Consider the following 15,475-nt stretch of genomic DNA (forward strand, 5'->3'; position numbering starts at 1 on the left):
CAGGAGACATCTGCCTATGTCAAGACGCTTTTGATTGTCACAACTGGGCAGGTGCTACTAGCATATAGCGGGTAGAGGCCAGGGATGCTATGCTGCTAAACATCTTACAATGCACAGGACAAAGAACCACCCAGCACAAAAATGTCAGTCGTGCCAGGGCTGAGAAACCCGGACCTCAGGTCAAATAAATGCGAATACGGTGGGAAACCAATTCAGGTGCGCACCATACAATGCCCCTGGGATTTCTGGTGCCCTAAGAAGCACCGCCTACCCAAATGGTCTCGTATTCTAGGGAAAAAAAATCTGAGCTGCCTAGGCAGCGTGCGGGAAGGAAAACGAGGCTACCCTCATCAAGACCTTCAAACTGAATACGTCTTAACCATTTCAGCCTGGTCAAATAAATGCCTAAATGTTGACTAAGACTTTAGGGAACCAAACGCGCATATCAGGGAAGAAGCTGCTTAGGCTCAACATGACTTGACAACTGGAAGCAACTACCGCTTTCAAAGAGACTTATTTTTCTGTGGTCAAAAAATCAAACACTTGGGTCACTCAGCAGGTAAAAGGTGGACAGGCCCAGTGTAAGTTCTGGTCCTATTAGGTAACCAGCTAGGTGACCTGGGGCCAGTCACCTAGTCAGGTGATGGGAGAGGGTCACGTAACTTTTAATTACTACAAATGCAAGGTGGCATTCGAAACCAAGGCAAGAAACTGGAAACTGTACAATCACTTACCATCCTGCTTGGGAGATGGTTCTTTGGGTTCCTTCTTATTTTTTCGACCCTCCCGCCCAGAATGGTCTTCTCCTAAATCTATGACAAGTTCGCTTTCTGAATCGGAGTCCAGGCCCAAATGGACGGTCGGGGAATCTGTCTCATCTTTTCCCTTCAGTTTATCCTTTGTGGGATGAGGTGAGGGCTTTGCTTTCTCTGAGAAGTCCTTTTCGGGCTGGGGACTTGCTTTTTCCTTGACTGAGCCTGGGTCCGCTTTCTCGCTGGTTGGCGATGCACTTTTCATCTCCTCTTTCACGTCCACTGGGGTTGCCAGTTTGGGCTTTTTTTTGAGAGCAGACGGCTCCTTGTCCATCTGAATACCCTCTTTGTCATCTGCGTCCTCTGGCTCATTCTTGGACTTCTGCTCATCGTCACTGATATACTCACTATCGCTGCTATCTGACTTCTCGGAATCTTCTGAATCGCTGTGCTCTACGGCCGTATAGACATCTTCCGAGATTTCATTTATGCCTAAATTCAAAAAGAAAACCCAGCATGGGGCGTCGTCGCAAAATAAAGAGCAGGACCCCAAAATGCAAACATTTTCCATGCCGAACGCTGGAAATACAAAAAAAAAACCAAAAAAAAAAAACAAAAAAAAACACACACAAAAAACCATTTCAAATCGACTCACATTGGCCTGGAGGGGTTAGCAGTGAGCTTCAAGTTGCCACTGACAAATGGAGCGTGTGTTTGTTTGGCAAGGGTTTCAGTTAGCAATGCTCAAAGATGCCATGGGACCAAACAACGTAAATTTTGAACTTATCTAGAGCTAAATCTTTGCCATATTGATAACTAGTTGGAATCTAGAAAATGAGAGGGATGGAAGGGAACACCAGAGATCAAGCTGTTAAAACTGACCCATTTTACAGAGTAGAAAATAGAGGCCCAGGAAAATCACTTGTCCTAGGACACAAAGAAAACCAGGACAGAGGCAAGGCCAAAACCGTGGGCTCCTGACTCGCCACCAGCGCTCGTCCCATGCCTCCCCAAAGCACTAAAGCCCTTTATCCTTTGTATCCAACCTGCAGAGAAGTAAGCCAAAGTCTTAAAGCAGAGGTTGCCAACTCATAGCCCACAAGCCACACCTGACCAGCAGGCACAGTTTATTTGGGAGGCAGTGGTTTGGCCCACAAGCTATTTTGATGTTTATTTTTAATTTGAAACCCGTTGCCCCATTCAGGAATCAGGAAATTTCGCACAGAAATCAAGATAAGTGGGCTTGTACTGAGACAGCAGAATATCTGGGCACCATGGGTAACAGTTGGCTGGGGCTGAAAAGCCACTGGTCCCTTTAAGTGGAGAAGCACCATCTCCAAGTGACCCAACTTCCCAGCCCCCATCTCACTCTCTGTACTGATACAGAGAGCCGACGGCCATTGCGTCCACTTATAATGGAGCCAAGAGGGAAGTCACGTATGTCGATGTCTCTATCCAAAGAGAAAAAGACAAAATAGCAGGTGTTTCACACACACACACACACACACACACACGATAATGGGCAAAAGCATATTTCTAACAATAGTTCCATTTAACCTATTCATGTGTCCTGCTCCCAGTAATGAGTGTCATCAGGCAGTAGGCAGATAACACCAAATCCTGCAAGTTTGAAAAGGGGAAATCCCAATCAATTCTTTGTATTGTCTTTGTTCTAGAGCAATGCCACCATGAGTGGCACACTGAAGGCAAACTCGCAAAAGGACAAGAGCCATGAACAGCCCAGGGCACTAGACACCAGGTAATGTATGTACCTGGTAAATTACATCTGCCCCAGCAGGGCTCAATCAAAACCAGAAGTCAAAACACAAAAACCCAGATCTGGTGTCATTTCTGGGTCCTAGGGCTTGTGCTACTGTAGCTAATGGACAAGCTTGACCACAGAGGTGAGAGGAAAAGCTTGGGGACTAGAGCCCAAAGGGTAGGAAGTGAAATCCTGCTCCTCCACTTTTATCAGCTATGTAACCCTGAATGAGTGACCTACCTCTCTGAGCCTCAGTTTCTTCATCTGCAAAATGGGACTGATAATAGCACCAAGCTCCTGGGACAATCTCCGTGCAGTGCTTACTTAGCACAGTGCAGGGTGCGTAGAAGGCACTCGGCAAATGGAAATATTAAATTCTGATTAACAATAATAGAATAAATCAAGGCGTTAGACCAGCTGCGTGGAAGGACCCAAGAAGGGTATTTAAAGGGCCTGCAAACCTTCATCCATGCCACTCAATGTTCTAACCAACAGGCAACCCAACAAGGAATGCTCTCTTCTGACAGCCCAGCTGACTCCCAACTACAGCTCCTTTCTCACCCACAGGTCCAGAGCTCCCACTAATACGTAGACCTCACCGTGCAGTAGCTTGCTCTCCTGAGGCCCAGCCATTCCCTACACTTCTTTATAAATGCCCTCCTGGCTTATTTACGTAGTCAACCAATATTCCAGAACTATATACATGCACAATAGTCTTATACATGTATGCACCTTGGAGAAGGCAAATTTTTATAAGGCAACTTCCCCGCCCTCAAGGAGCTTCCAGTCTAAATTGGAAGAGGTACCCCCACACACAGGGACCACTGATGCTTCTGAGACATAAAGCACCAAAGGAGGTGGGCAGGTGGGGAGGGCAGTCAGAGGAGACTTCCTGGAGGAGGTGACACGGAGCTCAGCCTCAGGGACAGGATTCAGACAGGCAGCGTGGAGGCATGCAGCACGAGGGAATGAACGGGAGGCAACAGGCACAGAAGCAGACAGGTCTGCCGGGTGGGGAGGGCCCAGTCCGGAGGGGAAGGGTTTGTGTGGGACACCTGTGGGACATATTTGACCCTGATGTTGAGACACTAACATATACGGAGGAGTGCAGAGGCAAAAGTGCAGGAGGATGCTTCTGCTTCCAAACCGTCTTACAACCTGCACCTCCAGTCGGCAGGCTGCCCCAACCGAAGACTAAACTCTGAGGAATTCCAAGAGCCTGTCTGAACAATTACCTAGCAAATCTGAACTATTGTGCCATGAGTGGAAAAACAGTTTAGTGGAACAAACAACTCAAGGTTAAAGCAGCTAGAATCCAAGTCTGATTTCACCCGGGTGGTTTCCTTACAAATAATAATGATGATGATGGTGATGGCGATACTGCTGCTGGTGATGATGAAAGCAAACCAAAAGACATACCTAACTGTGCTTTGCAACTCTCTATCGTCTTGTCGAGATTTAGTTGGAACCTGCTGCGAATCTGTCGCTTGGGAGAGATGAGAGGAACGGGGGCGGACTGCTGCTGGACTGACTCGCTCAGCTCCTTCAAATCCATCTCGGCCTTGCTTCGATCTGGAAGACACCATTATACCTCATAAGACCAGGCACTGGAGGGAGGAACAAACAACACTCATCATGTAGCTTCCTTCTCGCAAACACACATTTTAGAATATGCAGGGAGACGAAAAAAAAAAAAACCTTCAACATTTTTGTCATTTGTCCCAACAATATCATCTGCTCGACGACATGGGCTGACTTGGAGACAATAGCCCGAGAAAACATTTGGCAGGTTTATTCAAGTCTACTGAACAATCGCCCGGGTTGCTTTCAATATTTAAAATGCACACTCCCAGCCAGATGGCTGTCTTTGGAAAATCAGCATCATTCGAGATGTCGAAAGCCAAAGGTTACAGTAATATGCTCAATCTCAGTATTAGCAGATAAAGTGACACTGAGTCTGCCCAGAGTGTGCTGTTTGCTCCAGGCCCAGATCTGAGAGGGCTTGTATCCAAGAGAGACGTTGAGCCCCTCAGAGAATACACACACTGATAAGTGGGAACCCCGACTCCTCATTTACCATAGCAGCTTCATTTTTCATTCTTACTCAACCTCGTCTGCAGCTCAAATTAGAAAGGGAGGGAAAATAGGAGAGAGGCAGACCTTCCCTCTGGCCAGCCTGCTGTGCCTCCCTTTGGCTCAGAGCATCTGAGGAAAGGTAAACAGATTAGCCCAGGCTATTGAACCTGTGTCTTATCGCTCAGGTAAGAGTCCAAGCTCCTCACCTTCGTCCCAGGCAAAGGCGGCTGGCTCACTGATAGTGACTCAGGCCCAGACGTCCTGCCTGCCCCCCTCCCCCCAACTTCTGCCGTGGGCTGTTTAGATGACCAACTGGACCAGATTCCAAAAGGTCCATGAATTTGCACTTCTTGAATTCCTTCCCCACCTCCTCTGCTGCCTCCTCTAGTGTCCCCAAAACATAAGAAGGGGACAAAGTTAAAGTGGCTGCAAGGCCCAGGAAGCAATGAGAGACTATGCAGGCAGGAGCCTTGTCTCTTTCTCACCCTGCCACCCTCTGGCATCCCCTCCAACTGACCCCTAGCAGAGAATACAGGCACCTTTCCTACACCGACCGAGCTCAGAAAATCAGTCTGAAAGCATGTGGCATCAAAGCAAACACAAAGAGAAGCCACCTCTGAGCCTCCCCACCAGCTGTGAGCTCACACCCTGATTCCCCTCCATGCCCCTGCCACACCCACCCAAATGCCACCTCCATCTACCAGGCTGTTAGAGAGACTGAGCCGGACTGCCAGGGCTGTTCAAAGCCTTCGCTCTCTCCCCTCGATTGTTTTGTTTTCTGGCATGACCCACGCACCTTCTCCTCCTCCTAGGAACGGGGCATTCCCTTACACTGCACAACCAGAGACTCCTTCCTTTAAAGTGACCACAGGCTGCTTCCTAGATGCCCCACCCAACACGCTCATAGGTGACCAGAGCAACAAATTGCTCCGACTTGATTTTATCACCATAATGAGGTCCCCAGTAAGGTAAGATTAGGAAGGGCCTTTTCCCAGAAACACACTCGGGTAGATTCCAGGAGTGAGTGCTCAAAGCAAGCAGAGGCAGCATCCTCGTCATTCAAGAAAAGGCTCTAAAAACATATCCTTGTGCATGCATGTGCATGTGTATGCATGTGTGTTGCATGTGACTGTGGTGTATACATGTACATGTGCATATGTGTGCGCATTATGCATGCCTGTGTTGTATCATGTATGCATGTATGTCACATGTGTTTGCATACACTTGCATGTGTATGCATGTGCGTGCACTGTGCTGCATGCGTGCACGTGTGTTGCATGTGTGTGCACACCTGCATGTGCTGACCAGGGGCTCTTCAGACAGCCTATCAGCACCAGGACTGAAGACACTCACAGACACGACAATGTGAATGCACAGCCACTTCAGAGGAGGAGGAAGGTTCACTGGAATTTACTGGAGACGCACCTTACAAAGAGAATATAGAATGCGAAACAGTGATAAAATAGCAAGGAGAGGGAAGTGAGGGGAGAGAACCAGGGAAACAGAAAGAAAAAGAGATCTGATTAAAGAGAAGTATGCACAGGACTTAAGGACTCCCACCAGCTGAGCTGATAATGTGACAACAAATGGGAGAAGGACATGAGGTCTGTCTCATAATTTCTGCTCTGTGAAATGAGGAAGCACCATGGATTCCAGAGGGAAAAGGCAGCCTTTTCAAGCGGAAGTTGGAAAAGAAGTATCTCACAAAAAGGACTTTCCAGGAAGTGGGGTTGGAGGAGGGGCGCTGCCCGAGGGACACGCTCATCAACAACATTCCTATATGACGAATGGACTCCATGCGGCACTTATTGAAAAACACAATCTACTGGACCAGGGGTCAGCAAACCTTCTGTAAACGCGTTTGTTCCGAGAACAAACGAGGCTCTGTGGACCACATAGGCTCTGGTGCAAAATCAGACATAAACAATATGTAAACAGATGGGTGTGGCTGTGTTCCAATAAAACTTTATTTGCAAAAACTGGTGGGGGCCCAGATTTGGTCTGCAGGCTGTAAAATTTGTCATCCCCTGTTCTAGTCCCAGCGAGTGCTAACCTGTCTCACACTGAAATTACCGGGAGAGCTTAAAAATAAAATCCTAATGCCTCAGCCACCACCCCCAGAGCCTCTTGAGTTAACTGGCTTGTTTGGAAAGCCTGGGCACTGGCCTTTTAAAAGATTCCCCTGGTGACACTAATGGCAGCTAAGGCTGAGAACCCTGTATTAGACCGATCTTCTATGTGAGTAAAGAAAATTCACGATTTGCCTTAACTCTGGCGTATCCATGTTAACAGTTACCACTCTTCCAAACCTTAGGGTTCACAGAAAGAGACCTACACCTCACCGGAATAATCGTGTGCGCGCGCGTGTTCCGGTGGATGCAATCAAGATCTTAACTTGAGCCTAAAAAGATAAAACTATGGAATATTCATAATCAGGAGGAATAAAATGAAGGTACAGCGTCTCATTTTACAAAATAAGGTTGCTCTAGTCGATAAGCTACCATAATGGTGATTCTAACAAGAAACCACTAACAGCCTGGGGGCTGGGATCAGGTCCCTGAGAGAAGACCTTCACTTTAGCCAAATGTAATTATCCTTCTCCAACTTCCAGCCACGTCTGCCTCTCCCCTCCTCCGCAGGAAGAGGAGCTGCTCTCTCATTTAGCGCAGAGCAGCTTCTCGGGACTCCTTCCACCCCTGCCCTTCTATATCGGGAATCTCTTTAGAATCCACCCTTGCTGCCAACATTTTGAACTTTTCCGATGATAGGGAGGCAGCTCAAGCTATACATGGAAACCAAGGATAAAAAAATAAATACCCACGCTAGAGAAAGAGCCACCATTTTACACGTCTGGAGGGAGCAAAAATCAGAACAGCCCCGAGAGGGCAATTTGACAGTATCTCTCATAATCGCGACTGCACATGGCCTCTGGCCTGTGATTCCACTCCTGGGAATTTATCCTATGGCGACACTCCCATGTGGGCCAAAGGGTCTTCCTTGCAGCTGTTTTTAACACCAAAAATGGAAAACCACCTAGTGTCTATAAATAAGGTGCCCGGATAAATAAGTTCCAGTTCACCTTGAAATGGATTAAAATGCAGCTGCTCAAGTAAAACTGGAGCAGATCTCTGTGCGCTGATACGGAAAGCCAACCTGTTTCATAAAAAAGGCGACAATCGGTAGAACACGTAGGCATTGGTGTGGGGGAGAAAAGAAAGAAATGGACTACAGATATGAATACATATGTGTGTTCTTGGGGTTTCTCAATGCTGGTACTATTGACTTTTGGGGCTGGATAGGACTTTGTGGGGGGTGACGGCAGTGAAGGGGCCATCCTGTGCATTGTAGGATGTTTAGCAGCAGCCCTGGCCTCCGCCCACTAGATGCCAGTAGCACCCACATCCCAGCTGTGGCAATACATATGTCTCCAGACATTGCCACATGGACCCAGTTAGAGAACCACTGGTATACAGCTAGAAGAGCTCTCCATGGAGACTAAAAACAGGCAACAGTGGTCACCTGTGGGGAGGGGATACAGAGACAGGTGATCAGAGAGGGGCTGCAGACAGGGTGGCTTTTCATTAAACATCTTTCTGTACTTGGCAATTTCTCTTGCCATGTGCATTCATGACTTATAAAAACAAAATGAACTTTGTAAACGAGAAATATAAGCACTTCTTTTTCAGTTAAAAAAAAATCTCCTTTGTTCAAAAGCTTTAGGCAGACGACGATACAATGGACGGACTTGCAAGCGCCACAAAATGGCGGCTCCTTCAAGGGAACAGTATCATTCAGACAAGAGACCCTGGCAGATGCTCCCAGATCCATCAAACTCAAACAGAGGTTTTCCTCACTTAACTCGCTATAAAAAATAAATAAATAACCAAGACAACATCTGGGAGACCTGGGCCCCCACCCTGTAGCCACACTCGCAAATGCCTGACTTCCTAGGTACCACTTGATGCAGAGAAAGAAAGGCTGCCTCCCGTCAGCCACCACAGAGGAATAAACAAGCAAAAATGCTCCACGTCTGACAGCTTTCTAGTGCTGTCTGCGCCGTGACAGAGCATCAAGGCACATTTTTGTCACCAACAGGACTGAAGAACTGCTGCATTTGTTCAGCCCAAAGCAGACACCCTCTGTAAGATAAGAGGAGATAAGAGGATTTGCAGAGAACACAAACCGGAGTCTAGAAGAAAAGAAAAGAAGCAAGCCCTCGTCATCTCCCCAGCTCATTCTTATTTATGACTTATTTATGATCCCCACGGAGTCACAGAAGGGGCCGTAGCAATCCTCCAGGGTTCAGGCTCCTTGTTTGGAGAAGAGAGATCCAAGACGGCAAATGAGGGGCCCATGTGTCAGCAAGCAGCGTGAAGACTGTCTGCAGAAGCCTGCCCCCGTCACGCATCAAAATTAATTATAAGAATAGTTAAGTAACCAACGGATGATCGGTGGGCTGGTTTTTGTATTTTTAGCTGTCTTTGTTTGTTTGGCCCATGCACAGTATTTGTTTTTAGATGACACTGATGCCAAACTGTAAAACCTAGGAGAGGTCACATAAAAATCTGGATTTCTGGTTTTGTTTTGTTTTTAAATTCAGAATCTGACAACATAGATTCAACTGGCGGGAGCTGCTTCCTTTAGAAAAGCACTTTGTCCTCTGCATGATGGCCCTTTCGCATTTGTCCCCTTACCTCCCCGGCTCCTACAGCTGGCCGACTTATCGAACAGCACGAGAGGCACAGTGCCAGGGACCCACCAAAGTCAAAACAGAGCCCTGTCCTGTAGCATTTCAGTTCCTGCATCTCACTTAAGAGCCCAAGCTACAAGCAGACAGGCCTGCGTCTAAAGGCCAGACTTTATCTCGGACCATATGTGATCCTGGGTAGGTAACATGACTTCTCTGGGCCTCAAGTTTCCACTTCTGTGAAATGGGGCTATTACCTACCTTGAAGGTTGTTGTGGGGTTTTTTTTTAACAGTTTTCCTTTATGGTGAGTAAAATTCACTTTTGGGGAAATACAGTTCTGAGTTATAACACCTGCAGATTTGTGTAACCACAAACAGAATGCAGGACAATTCCATCTGCCAATCCATTTGCCATCTGTAGTCGAACCCTCCCTTATCCCCAACCCCCGGCAATCATGGATCTGTTTATCATCTCTATTAATTTTGCCTTGTCCGGTGTCATTTTTTAAATTAAATACTGTTTGTATTAGCTACTATAATGTCATCATTATCCTTGGTGCTCGGCTTCATTTCTGTCTGTTCCAACTAGTCACACGGACAATAGACATAATCTAGCCCCATAAAACATCCCTCAGATGCTTGGGCATTATTTAGCGTTTCCCTCCATTTCCTGATTTTTCTACCCATCCATGGCACTTTTCACTGGTCCCTATCTGATCCTCTTTCCATCAGGTAATAGAAATCCCAGCCCATAAAACGCCCACATTCCCAATGCTTTCATTCCCGCTGACAAAACGAGGCGTGTCCCAAACGAGAGGACCGAGCAGGTCGCTTCTGCACAGGACAGCCTCAGATGCTGCTGTGCCCACCCACCGAAACACAAGACAGGAAGAAGTCTCGCGCTCACACATGGGTCAAGCCAAATCGAAAGACCCACAGTGTCACAAGGATGCCCAAGGACTGCCCGGTTTAGAGAAGGAGCTATTCTTGCCACACATGACTGGCAAAGAGGAAATGTGACCGTGAGAACGCCTCTGCACAGCATTTCTTTTCGGGGTGTGGAGGTGGGAGAAGGGTGTGGGAAAGCAAACCACACTGTTGAGAACGATGACTACTCCCCAGGGTAGCAAATGGGTCCCTTTTTGTTTGAGCGAGGAATTCCCACCAACCAATCTGTACTGAAGCCCCTAAAGCGACCACCCTGACTGTCCGATCACATCCAGGCAGCACTAACAGGTGACCCAGGGTGAACAACAGGCTGGCCTCTCCTGGAGACACAGGCTTGCACCAGCCCTGCCACCTTCCAGCTCTGCAATTCTGGGTACCTCACGCCTTCTCTTCAGACCTCAGTTTCTCCATCTGAAAACAGCACCGCAGGACAAGATGAACCCAGAAGACACTGACCACCCAGGGCTGTGCATTCATGCTGAAGCATCCCTCCACTCAGGTGGCCACCCCTCCCTTCCTGAAACCCCATATAGTAGACCGCCCCTTATCCAGGGGAGACACATTCCAAGGCCCCCAGAGGATGTTTGACACCACGGATACTACTGAACCCTATATACACCATGTTTTTTCCTATACATACACACCTATGATAAAGTTTAATTCACAAATCAGGCACAGAAGAGATTATCAATAACTAATAAAACAGAACAATTACACTGTGATAAAAAGTTATGTGAATGTGGTCTCTCTTTCTGTCAAAATACCTTATTGTACTGGGCTCGCCTTTTCACTTAAAGGAAGCACTTGACGGCTTCTCGTTGGCATGTCTGACCTGCCAGCATCACTATGCTTGGGGCCATTATTTGAGCTTTGGGGCCATTATTAAGCAAAATGAGGGTGACTTGAACACCAGCAGTGCGATATCATGACAGCTGCTCTGATAACAGAGACGGCCACTAGGTAATTAATGGGCCAGTAGCGTGGACAGTGTGGAGACACTGGACAAAGAAATGATTCACTTCCTGGTAGGGACAGGGCTGGAGCGCGTGAGATTTCGTCACGCTTCTCAGAATGATACACAACTTAAAACGTATGAATTGTTTATTTCTGGAATTTTCCATTGCATTATTTTCGGGCCTCGGTTGACCCATGCGAAACTGAAACAAGAAGGCAAAACTGGGGGGAAGGGGGGACTCCTGTAGCCTTAAGGTCGTCTTGACAACACGGTCCCCTGATCTGGCTTTCTCCTTGCCGACCGCTCCTTTGCAGCGTCCTATGCCCACTTTTCCTCTTCCTCATGTCTCGTGTCCCAGGGCCGTCACTCCTTTAGGTTCTAGACCAGCGTCTTATTAATCTCAGCACTTACTGCCATTGGGGTCAGATAATTCCGGTATGGGGGTGCTATCCTGGGCAGTGTGGGGTGTTTAACAACATCCCTGGCTTGCAACCACTCAACGCCAACAGACCCCTCCAAGCCCTGCGCCCTCCCCTATGGTGAGAACGACTGCTGTAACCCAACCCTGTGTAAAAACCAAGATTCCCAGAATGATGCCTCCGGCCACCCTGCCCTCTTGACCTCTCACCTAAGAGCCCAGTGGGCACCTCAAACTTAAAGACTTGATGGCTCTTAGTCCTCCTGCCACGACCAAACCTGTCAACACAGTTATTGGCACAACCCAGTTATTCTTGGTCGTGGGGGCCTGTACTTGCACTGTAGGGTGTTGAACAGCATTCCTGGCCTCTACCCACTAGATGCCAACAGCATCCCTCACCCCCAGTTGTGACCACCAGCAATCTCTCCAGACATTGCCAAGTGTCTTCTGGGGAAAGCGAAGAACTGCCCCTGGTTGAAAACGGCTAACACAGGGCTAACCCAGCACCCAGAGAAGTCCTTCTAAAATGCGCAGTCAGTTCACACCCCTCCACTGCTCAAACCTCTCCACGCCAGGGTCCCCAAGGTCCCTGGTGCCCTCCGACCTCAGCTGCTCACCTTCGTCCCCTCACCCACTGCGACACACCACCTGGGCCTCCTTGCCCTGCCTGTGCCACACAAAGTTCATCCTTACCCTAGGGCCTGTAACTGTCTTGTTCCTTCTAGAACGTTCTTCCAGCTGATACTGGCATGGCTAGTTTTTCCTGTCATGCAACTCTCCACTCAAATAGGCCTTCCCTAATCCTTCCACCAGTGAACCACTGCCTCTTGTCCCCACCCACATCCCCACCCCTCTCTCTCCTTATCCTACTGACACATTTCACCTTGTGGCATGAACTTGTCGTATTGCTCTACCTTAATTATTTTCTCTACCTTTCTAGAAATCCAGCTCCAGAAGAGCGGGGCCCTTGCTCACCACTCTCTCTGCCCCAGGCCTACGGCAGTACACAGCACATAAAAGACGTTCAATAAAAAAAAAAATGGGAATGGTGATGGAATGAATCAATCAAATAATAACTCCATAGAGTCAGGTAATCAGCATTTCTAGTGCCACTTTTTGCTGAAGACGTTGGCCTAAGGTAGTGCTTTTAAAAAAAGATTAGGAGAAAATTAAGGAAACATATCCGAATATACTGCACATAGGAAAGGTAAATATTGATTCACGATTAGTAACACTTGATATACCTCAAGTATACACATATAAAAAACTTTACGTGTATTTACATATATATAAGAACTGGGTTACTACGGTCAAGGGCAAGTAAAGCTGTCAACATTGGCCTAAGGTACTTCCAGATAAAACAGCTTTGTACGGCAACACGCTCCAGGAAATCCCTTACTTGCTCCTTTTATGGCTCTCTTCATCTTCATCCACTGCACCTTTTAAACAGTTTGCTCAAAGAGCTCAGAGTTCAAGCACCACACATCACAAGAGAAAACAATCACAACTTGCAAAAATATTCCGAACTGCCACAAAAACAGACTTCCAAACATTCCAACTGACCCAGGTTCAGATTCAGGATGCTTCCAGTGGTGGATGTTTTGTCCATTTTCGTAGTGATTGGTGTGGACGCTTGAGGAGAGAACGGTTTCGGGCTGCCGGATAAACTCCCTGCTTGTCCCGTCTTCGTGGAGGCTGGTGACGCTGAAAAAGGATGGTACTCGTTAAAAAACAGATTTACAAAGAGATAAATGATAAAACTGGTAGGTGTGGGGTAGGAGAGAGTACAGAAATTGTTATTTGATTTCAAAGAGGCCACCAGAGCACCACGGACGGGGTAGAGTGGGCAGGGCTGGCCATTTATTTCAAGGTAAAGGGCTTTAACTCAACCTTAAACTGTTAAAGCCACAAAGGGAGAAGGCCTCCTCCCCAGCTATTCTATTCAACACAAAGCTCTAAGACAAATCGGCTAAGCTGCCACTGAAATTGGTTTGGCCCATTCATGGGTGTAAACCTCAGAATAAATAGCGATTAAAGCAGCCCCCACCATGGTCCAGATGCAGAGACCAGCGCCAGGCTTATAAATGGCATGTCGTCCGTTTGTGGGGGCCAGCTCGCACAGCTACAGCACCTGCTGAAGGCCAACTCAACCCCTTGGGAGAGCTTGGGGTTCCCACTTCAAAGGTTCTACGATGCTGGATGAAGCAACTCGGACTCAGATGGAGTGCAGAGACGTTGGTCAATTTATCTCCCTTTTGCTGTGTTTCAAACTTTGACAGGAGTGGGAGAGGTTGTACCTATGCCCAAGACTTTTAAAAATACCTTAAAACTACCTACATCCTGCTCCCCTGAACCTCATCCACTGGGTGGGGTGGAGGGAGGACAGAAACCAAACCATTTCCCAAAATGAAGCGCTCGGATGAGCCAACTAGAGCCTCCTAGAGATCCTTTAGATCCTGCCCCATTGTCCCAAACAGGTGAACATTATTGGGACTGTCCTGTTACTAAAGGCATGACATGCAACAAAATGGCCAGCTAGCCTCATCTGAGGCCATTTGGTCCTTAAGAGAAAGTGGTGATGGCAAAGGCATTAGAAATCAAGACGTCATGGGGACTTCAAAAGCGCTCAAACAGTTGGGTGGGCGCTTGCCTCGGTTTCCTCACCTGCCAAATGCAGGCTCAGAGTGAGGATTTAATGGGTTAAACTTGTACACCAGCTTGGCCAGTCCATATACCAGTCAATATACGTGCGCTAACCTCAGCTCCAGTGCCAGGGCCTGCCAACCCTGTCTTTAATGTAATAGAGCGGGAAAGACTCTAGACGCAGAGAGAAGTGGATTCAAGCATGGATCAAAAGCCCTGTGGGCTCAAATCGCAGCTCTGCTGCTGACTTGCTGTGTGACCTTGGGTAAGTTACCTGATATCTCTGAATCTCCTCTCCTGGCAGCAGCAAGGAGGGATACTAACAATACAAAGGGAGAGTAAAAGTACCTACCCTCATCAAGATGTAAGGATCAAATAAATTAATCTCTGCACAGTGCCTCGCCTCTGTTAAGTACTATATTGTTGTTTGCTCTTGGTGTAGTAGTATTTCCGAGTTCCCATTAACCCCTAGGGATTTGGTTTCAATCATCTAAACCAGTGGTTCTCACTCAGGAGCGATTTTGCCCTCCAGGGGACAAGGTGCCATGTCTGCAGACAGTTTTGATTGTCAGAGTTGGGGACGGGGTGCCACTGGCATCTAGTAGAGGTAGAGGCCAGGGGTGCTGCAAAACATCCTACAGTGCACAGGACGGCCCCCGGAACAAAGAATTATCTTCGGCCCCAAATGTCAATGGTGCTGAAATTGATCAATCCACACTGGGACTCCATTACCTCCTCTGGAAATGAGGACAGAGGATGTGGGGATGAGATTAGCCAATCTACGCCAATGGGTGTTTAGCAAGCACTCAATCAGCATTTGAAATTATTCTGAGAATTAAGCTGTTTTTAATACTAAATTAAATCATTTTTACTGTAAGGATTAACTAATGTCTGGCTCAGCCTGCAACATTCTCTCAGTTGAGGGCTGTCATTATCACTGTTACTACCCCTGATACTATAGCCACTGGTACTATAACAACAAGTAGAACAAAGTGTTTGTTACACAAAGAAACGAGAATAAGTGAAGTTAAAAGCATTTTAAAACATTTAAACGTTACCGATAAAATCTTTAGTACTAAGATGTTTGGGTTCGGGGCCGGCCGAGTGGCGCGTTGCTTAAGAGCTGGCTTGGGACGCCAGCTCTGAGCAGCAGAGCCCCGGTTCGGATCCCACATGAGGGCCAGTGACGCTGCGCCCTCTACAGCTAAGATGGTGAACAACAGCTCGACCTGG

The 15,475-nt window shown here is 47.5% G+C and overlaps 1 protein-coding gene across 17 annotated transcripts in view; it reads right to left on the minus strand.

The window, feature by feature from the left end:
* ZMYND8 (zinc finger MYND-type containing 8) overlaps window positions 1-15,475 on the minus strand; it is a 109,033-nt gene that overhangs the window by 26,449 nt on the left and 67,109 nt on the right. For all 17 annotated transcript variants that reach the window (XM_019636969.1, XM_019636962.1, XM_019636965.1 and 14 more), the window contains 3 exons: window positions 13,163-13,303; window positions 3,934-4,086; window positions 735-1,244 (listed from right to left, as the gene is read on the minus strand). In XM_019636969.1, the coding sequence (XP_019492514.1) occupies window positions 735-1,244; window positions 3,934-4,086; window positions 13,163-13,303 (804 nt within the window). The remainder of the gene's footprint in view (window positions 1-734; window positions 1,245-3,933; window positions 4,087-13,162; window positions 13,304-15,475) is intronic.

This window comes from Hipposideros armiger, unplaced genomic scaffold, assembly GCF_001890085.2.
Source record: "Hipposideros armiger isolate ML-2016 unplaced genomic scaffold, ASM189008v1 scaffold_31, whole genome shotgun sequence".
Classification (NCBI taxonomy): domain Eukaryota; kingdom Metazoa; phylum Chordata; class Mammalia; order Chiroptera; family Hipposideridae; genus Hipposideros; species Hipposideros armiger.